Source organism: Prionailurus bengalensis, chromosome D3, assembly GCF_016509475.1.
Source record: "Prionailurus bengalensis isolate Pbe53 chromosome D3, Fcat_Pben_1.1_paternal_pri, whole genome shotgun sequence".
NCBI lineage: Eukaryota > Metazoa > Chordata > Mammalia > Carnivora > Felidae > Prionailurus > Prionailurus bengalensis.
Window position 1 is genome coordinate 27,860,832 of NC_057356.1, and position 7,897 is coordinate 27,868,728.

At 58.9% G+C, this 7,897-nt stretch overlaps 1 protein-coding gene across 7 annotated transcripts in view; it reads left to right on the top strand.

Annotated features, from left to right (window-relative positions):
- Positions 1-7,784, top strand: part of ARVCF (ARVCF delta catenin family member) — a 50,064-nt gene extending 42,280 nt beyond the window's left edge. For 2 of the 7 annotated variants that reach the window (XM_043559365.1, XM_043559369.1), the window contains 12 exons: positions 55-226; positions 940-957; positions 1,992-2,063; positions 3,441-3,568; positions 3,887-4,037; positions 4,337-4,535; positions 4,624-4,735; positions 4,854-4,944; positions 5,262-5,315; positions 5,715-5,800; positions 6,401-6,517; positions 6,969-7,784. In XM_043559365.1, coding sequence (XP_043415300.1) covers positions 55-226; positions 940-957; positions 1,992-2,063; positions 3,441-3,568; positions 3,887-4,037; positions 4,337-4,535; positions 4,624-4,735; positions 4,854-4,944; positions 5,262-5,315; positions 5,715-5,800; positions 6,401-6,505 — 1,188 coding nt within the window. In that variant the 3' untranslated portion in view covers positions 6,506-6,517; positions 6,969-7,784. The remainder of the gene's footprint in view (positions 1-54; positions 227-939; positions 958-1,991; positions 2,064-3,440; positions 3,569-3,886; positions 4,038-4,336; positions 4,536-4,623; positions 4,736-4,853; positions 4,945-5,261; positions 5,316-5,714; positions 5,801-6,400; positions 6,518-6,968) is intronic. The other 5 variants (XM_043559366.1, XM_043559370.1, XM_043559367.1 and 2 more) reach the window with 4 other exon arrangements.
- The last annotated feature ends 113 nt before the right edge of the window (positions 7,785-7,897 follow it).

Here is a 7,897-nt window from a genome sequence, read left to right on the forward strand (position 1 = left end):
TAGCAGTCTCCGTGCCCACCTGGCCCTGCTCCATCAACTCTCCTCTCCCCACAGTCGGTGGAGAACTGTGTGTGTATCATGCGGAACCTGTCCTACCATGTGCACAAGGAGGTGCCTGGGGCCGACAGGTACCAGGAGGCTGAGCCTGGGCCCCCAGGCAGTACTGCAGGCTCCCAGCGCCGGAAGCGGGATGACGCTGGCTGTTTCGGTGGCAAGAAGGCCAAAGGTGTGTGGGAGGGACTGGGGTACCATTCTAGGACTCCCCATGCAACCCCAGGCTGAAAGTTCTTCCATACCCATGGCAGGCACGGAAGCCAGAGACCACCTGGTCAGCTCCTGATGGGCAGGTGGGGAAGCCGGGAGCCTCGGAGGCTGGGCCCAGCCCCCTGGGTCATCCAGCTGACAGGCCGGCGTTCCCTCATCTGCACTGTGGGTCCCCCAGGGGAGGACAGGAGTGAACCTGTGTGGTGTCCCTGCTGCTGCCTAGACTCGGTCCCTCAGCTCTGAGAAGGGTTCTATGGGTTCATGTTTGGGAAGTACCAAAGACGATGCTGCCTCCTGGCATTCACAGAGCACCTGAAGACCCTGAGATGCCCTGAGGGCAGCACCCCACCCTGCCTTCACACCATCCTGACCAGCATTTGCTAGGTACAGGTTCCAGGATCTGCATTCCCTGGCACCTGCCGGGTGACATCTGTACACTGCCTTCACCCACTCCTCCCCATCATGTGGACCTGTTCTGATTCCAGGCCTCCCCTTTCTTATCCCATTTGCTGGCACTCAGCCCTCCAAAGTAATCGCGGTAGGATTCCATGACCCATCTACTCAACCCAGGGTATTCAGTGGGAAGTTGAGGCCTCCTGGGAGGGTGTGGGGGGGGGGGGGTTGCTGCCCACTCAGGCTCGTCTCCTCTCTCCTGTGCTTCCTCCGGCTGCCCAGAGGAGTGGTTCCATCAAGGTGAGTCCCTGTTTGTCCTGCTGTCCAGGCCTGGTGGGTGCAGTGGGCACCAGGGAGGTGCCCCCTGCCCTATTGTTTAGGTAGTTATCTCCATGACAACTGCAGGGCAGTCCAGTCTCAGGGCCCTGCCCCATCCCCAGTCCCTTCTCTAAGCAGCCATTTCCATGACAACTGTGTAGGCATGACAATGGCAGGAATGTCAGCCCTGGACCTTTCGGGAGGCCAACAGGCTGTTCCTCTATAACTTCAGACTCAGCTATGCCTGCAGGGCTGGAGCTGGAGCTGGAGCAGGAAGAGCCAAAGAGGGGGCAGGGCCTGGGTATATTCGTCCCCAGGGGTAACAGTGAACAAAGTCTGTCCCTGGGAATGAGGCAATATATGGCTTAGAGGGACGACAGAGAGGCCCCATGAGGCTGGGATCCCAGATCATCTGAACTCTGTTCTGCTGCTTTTCAGAGGGGAAGCAGCTCCCTCATCTGAGATGAGGGTGAGTGGGAGATAGCGAGCTCATTCATGGAGGTGTGCAGGCTGAGGCTGACAAGTGTTAGGTGGGGCTGCTGTAGGGGCTCAGCCTGTGGGCCAAGGTCTCTCTTAGCAGAGCCTGGGACCAGGTTCTGCCCCCGGGTGGGCATTTCCTTGTGGCTGGGACTCTTGGCCCCAGCTTTGCTTTACTGTTCAACCAGGCACATCCTGTCCTTGCCAATCCTCAGCTTTGTACCTACCTGCCACCCAGCCTGGGCTCCTAGCTCCTGGCGGCTGCAAGGCCTTTGGGTGGTCTGCAGTGCTGCTCCCAGCATCTGAAGGAGATGAGTTCTGGTTTCTGGGGGCAAGGCTGGGACATCCACAGTCCCCACTGCCACCACTGCCCTTCTCCGGCCCTCCCTGCTTACCTAAACACAGAATAGTGTTCCATTGCCAAGGCCTCTTGGGGGTGCTCTTGGGTTTGCTTCAGGAAGGAAAGTGCTGTGTCCAGCCCTCCTGATGCACACCCATTCTCTGCAGAGTCTGCTTCACCTCCCCCTACTCTGTTCCAGGGAAGAAGGATGGTGAGATGGACCGGAACTTTGACACGCTAGACCTACCCAAGCGAACTGAGGCTGCCAAAGGTGAGTGGGTAGAGGCAGAGTTCAGGCACAGGCCTATCCAGGTAGTGAAGCTTTGTGCTACTAAACAGGCTTGAAGGGCCTTGGGGATCTGATGGAAAATAGGACCACAGGTATGAGGTTCCTCAGAGGACCATCCAGTCCCTGGGCACCTGCTAAGGGTTCAGAATCAGGGTCAGTTCCGTGGGTCACTTCAGGCAGTGGGGGGAACAGGCACAGAGAGGCCAGGCGATTGCAAGGTCACACAGCATGTGAAAGACTAGAGGGGCTAGAGTGAGGCCTTCGGTGAAGAGCAGAGACCAGGTGGTCAGGACCTTCCAGTATCAGCTGAGGAGCTCACATTCACTCAGGGTGGTTTGGGAGTTGGGGTGTATAGTCATATCTAGTACAGAGGCTGATCACACGGGGCAGAGCAGTTTGTCTTTCTTATCCCCTGTCTGGAGCCCTGTGTGCTGGCACTGGGAATCCAGCCTGAGTAAGAGAGATCTGCCCTAGTGAGTCCCAAGCCACAGCCCACCCTGCAAGCCCAGACACCCCCAAGCAGAGTGGAAGACCCCGGCCATGGGAGGGAGGTCTAGGGGAAAGCATCACAGGCAGTGGGACCAGCTCCTGCAAACACCCTGAGGGGTAACACGTTGCATGGGGGACGTTCTTGGAGCATTTGGGGAACAGGAATCCCAGGGAGGCTGGAGTAGAGGGACCAAGGAGGCATGAGGAATGCAGAGGGGGTGATGAAATGTCAGGTGGGAGGACCCGGGAGAGGGAGTAATGTTTGGGTACAGGCCAGCTGAAAGGCTGCTCAGGCCCTCCTCTCTGAGTGCCTTGGGGCAACTCTGCTGCAGCCCGGAGTGGTTGAGCAGGTTGTAGACAGAGAAGGCACGCCCTGTTGCTAGGGATGGCCACTGGACAGAGCTTTAGTTACATAGGAGGGAACAGGGCCCTGTTGCTAGGGAGGGTGGGTCTTGTTGCTAGGGCTCCTCCTCTTAGTTGTACAGCCTATCTACATGGGAGGGCTGGCTCTGTTATTAAGGAGTTTGAGTCCCGTTGCTAGGGGAGCCACCCTGGCTGCCACCTCCCTCCCTATCCCTGACCTCCTGGATGCACTGGCTGCCAGGCAGGTCTAGTACCATTTCTTTTGCACCAGGGGCAAAGGAACAGTGACCTCACTTAGACCCACTGCGTCTCACTGAGCTTCTGTTCTTCCATGAAATGGGAATGCCTTCTCCCTTGGGTTGCCCATAAAGAGTGAATGCATTGATGTTAAATTTTCCCTCACTGCACCACACCCATCCCTGGCCCCAGCTGACTCTCACCCTGGGAGGAGAGGGGATAATGGGGGCAGGTGTGGGTGACTGTGGGTGGTGGGTGCTCTGTGCCCAGGCTTTGAGCTGCTGTATCAGCCCGAGGTGGTACGTCTCTACCTCTCCCTCCTCACGGAGAGCCGGAACTTTAACACCCTGGAGGCTGCCGCTGGCGCCCTGCAGAACCTCAGCGCTGGCAACTGGATGGTGAGAGGCCAAGCCTGGTAGGGAGGGGACAGAGAAAATCTTAGGTATCCTGTTGGTGCCTGCCTCTGACTTTGTCCAGGTTGGGAGGGAGAGTAGGGGACACCATGTCTCCCCGAGGTCCAGGAAGTTCAAGGTTCCGGGCGGTTTGGGGCACAAAGGATGCAAGCTGGAGGTAGAATTGAGTTGCTTGGGTAGGACTTTGTCATGCCAGGGAGGAGGGTCCAGCCAGAGGGAACAGCCAGGGTTCAGGTGGGAGAGTGCCCGGGTATGTAGGCATGCCTGAGTGTGCTGAGCACCCTACCTGCTCCACTGCCACAGTGGGCCACGTACATCCGCGCCACGGTGCGCAAGGAGCGTGGGCTTCCGGTGCTCGTGGAGCTGCTGCAGTCCGAGACTGACAAGGTGGTGCGCGCTGTTGCCATTGCCCTGCGCAACCTCTCGCTGGACCGGCGCAACAAGGACCTCATTGGTGAGAACACTGGTGGGGCTGAGCCAGGATACAGAGCCCGGTGGTCTGCTCTGGGGTCCCACGGGCAGGGGCAGAGGGACCGGCAGGGTGGGGAGGTCAAGGGCCCGGCCCTGCTCCTGTCATTCTGTCCCAGCCACTGGAGCTCATGTCTTCCTGAATGGTCTCAGAGCCTATCCCCTGTACACGGCAGGTGACGTTGCAGCTTCCTGGGGCTCTCCTGGTGGAGGCCCGGTCTGAATCCCCTTCCTTCCCGCTGGGGTGAGCAGAGGCGTGTCCTAACACTTGCCCCTGTCCTTCAGGGAGCTATGCCATGGCGGAGCTGGTGCGGAACGTGCGCAACGCACAGCCTCCGGCGCGACCTGGTGCCCGCCTGGAGGAGGACACGGTGGTGGCTGTGCTCAACACCATCCACGAGATCGTGTCCGACAGTCTGGACAACGCACGCTCACTACTACAGGCCCGAGGCATTCCAGCGCTGGTGGCACTTGGCGCTACCAGGTGGTTGAGGGCCTGGCCTGGGGAGGGTGGGGTCCCAGTGGGAGGGGGGCGTGGCCGGTTGCTGACCCCGCCCTGGACCTGGCTGCAGCCAATCAGTACGTGAGGCGAAGGCCGCATCCCACGTGCTACAGACTGTATGGAGCTACAAGGAGCTGCGTGGTGCCCTACAGAAAGATGGCTGGACCAAGGCGCGCTTCCAGGTGCGGCCTGCCTGGCCTTTCTTTCCCTCTTTCACTTCTCCAGGCCAGGTCCCCCACAGGAGTGCCCCTAACCCTGCACCCTATCCTGTCTGTTTTGTGTACCTCTTCTCATACACAGTCAGCCACTGCTACTGCCAAGGGACCCAAAGGAGCACCAAGTCCTGGAGGCTTTGACGACAGCACGCTGCCACTGGTGGACAGGAGCCTTGGTGAGTACCGAGTGGGGGCATGGAAACCTATCCCTAAGGTATGAGATGCTCCTCTACCCAGGGGCACTGATAGTGACAAGGCAGGTGAGGGCTAGGTGTGGAGGGAGCTTTCCTGGCTTGCAGCCTCCTACCACCTCTACACCCATGGTGTCCACATTGATGTTAAGCCGGGGTGGTGCTGTCAATGACAGAGGCCTGGCAGAATGGTGCAAAGAAGTTAGTGATGAAGAGTCCCTGAGGCCAGCTGTGCTGGGGGTCTGTCTGTTCTGGTATCCCCACTGCACTGTATCCCCAGCCACCTGGCTTGTGCCTTGCAGATGGTGAGAAACCGGGCAGCCGGGACGTGATCCCCATGGAGGCACTTGGCCCAGGTGAGTGCAGATAATGCAGGGCGTCTTGTTTTCTGGGGAGGAGGAGGGGAGAGGTGCTGAGATTGGCTAGGTGGTTTTGTCTTGTGTGTTTGGTGCTGGAGAGGTCTTCCAAGGAGGTGCTGGTTGGAAGAGATCTGGTTTAGCGGTGCTGGTGAGGGGGATGGACAGCCAGGGAGGGGTCAGTGCCTAGCTGGGGTCTGGCCTGCCAGCTGTGGGGGACTGGGTGGGGGCTGGTGTGTTCTGAGCCACCATCATGGGAGGGGTCGTGGGAAGACCTGACCTAGTCCTCCCGCACAGTGCTGGGGCAGGGTAGGTGGGCCCCCCTGCATCTGGGCTGAGAGGGAGATCTGCTCCTGTGGTGCCTGCCCCTCAGAGTTCCCCTCATGTCCCCACCCCAAGATGGATACTCTACTGTGGACCGGAGGGAGCGGAGGGCTCGAGGCAGTGACCCTGCGGGGGAGGCCTCTGAGAAGGAACCGTTGAAAGTAAGTGGCTGTGGGCAGGTGCCTAGAGATGTGGCATAGCTAGGGCTTGCCTGAGAGGGGTGCCAGCGAGGTGCTGAGTTTAGGCTCCCCAGTCAGCCTGGGGTGGAGCTCATCTGAAAGGCAGTTGGGCTGGGAGATCAAGCCTGAGGACCGGCCCTCCCGCCTCAGGAACATTACCAGCAGAGTCAGTCTATGGGTACAGGTGACTTGAAGCTCACATGCACTGGGAGAGAGGGGGCACGGGACAGGGACGCTGCCCAGAACAACGCACAGAGCCAGGGGAGTCTGAGCAAGTGTGTCTTCTTCATCTGTCTCTGCCTGTGTGTGTGAGTGGGCAGTGGGTGAGGGCCCACCATGGTCCTGCCTCCATGACAACACCTCCCAGTCCACTCTGTGACAATCCCCTGGCTTTGGGCACAGGCCTGTGTGTGTCCACATGTCACTCTGCATCTATGTGAGCCACACTAGCTCAGCTTCCCCTTCCTGTGCACCCTGTCTCTGGCCTTACCCGCTGAGCGGCCCAGCCCCAACCTGTCAGCACTGACTAACATGCTGTATTCTGCCTCTAACGCCCTCCTGCCCACTGCCCGTCCGCTGCAGCCCGACCCCGGCAGGAAGGCTCCGCCTGGGCCCAGCAGGCCTGCGGTCAGGCTGGTGGACGCCGTGGGGGACGCTAAGCCTCAGCCCGTTGACTCCTGGGTCTAGCTTGCATGCCTGGTACGTTCTCTCATCTGGTTTTTCATTCACCTGTTTCCCGTCCTCTGGGCAGGGGCTTCTTGTTAATCTCTGCTGGCTGCATGTTCTTTCCCTCCGTGCTCCCTGGTGGGACCCTGACTTCAAACTCATCAGGCTTAAATGCCCATTTTATGGACAGGCTGAGGTCGGAGAGGGACATGCTTCCCTGGGTCTTCAGTCCCAGCCCAGGTCATCAAGGACCCAGAGGAGATAAGGCCAGAGAGCAGGGATGGTTCCCCCACATTTAAATGCCGTAAGCACAGTGCCCCCTCTGGACCAGCAAGTCAGATTGGCCCTGATGCCCAGACTCTTGGGGTCATCCTGCACCACTCATAGCAGCCGCCTTTATCCACATTTTCATTGGCATAGCCTGTGGAGGGGTCCACCTAGCCACCAGGCCACCCTGCTCAACCTTCCCCCTCTCCCTCCTTAGGGCTCGGGCCCAGCCATTTGTTCTTAGGGATCTGATCTTGGGAAGAAGGGAACTCCAGGGCCGGCCCTCACAGACCCTGCTGTGGAGCTTGGAGCCCCCTGGCGCCAGGGGTTGGCAGCACCTCTCGCCTGGGAGCCAGGGCCGGACATTCTGGACACACCTCCCTTCCTGCCCCACCTCCTAACTCCTTAGGCTGAGTTAGCTGTTTACTGACATGGTGCTGTGTGTGAGTGAGAGAGAGAAGGCCAGTGGAGCTGCCAGGGTGGGGCCCAGGGAGGTGGCAGGACAAGGCACCGGGCTTTGTTTTGGGGCTGGTGATGTAAAAGAGTGTGCTCTTGTATGTGCAAGGCCCCAGAGGAGTCTAGCAGGGAGGGGGGCTCAGGGAAGGAGTTTAACTCTGGAAGATGGAGGGGATCCACTGGGCTCTGAGTCTCACCCTGCATGGCAGACAGAACACGGGCAGGGGCTGGCCGTGCAGAGAGGCTCTGGAGGCAGTGAGGTGGGTGTCAGGCTGTGCTTGCCCCCACCCTTCTCTCGGATACATGGAGCCCAGTGTGGCAGGAGCCTTCTCTGAGCGACTCTGGCCCAGGCCATGGCTGCCAATCCTGTCTGCCGGAGCCCTGAGTCACACCTCTGGGACTGACCTTCGGCAGCAGCGGGGGACTGCTGCCTAGTGCCTGCTGTTTGTGACTTAAAAACAGAAGAAGAACACTGACAAAAAGCATTAAAAACAAAACCAAAATAAGACTGTATTGGTAAACACCTAAATTTTTGTAAGAAAATTTAAAAATTAAAAAAAGCAACAAAGGAACTTTCTATCTTCTATGGCTCACATCTTTTGCTCCTCCCTGATTGTCAGGTGGGAAATGGGTAGAGGTGGTGTCCATAGGGGGCTCAGCTCCTAGGCCCCAGGAGTGTTTCCACACATG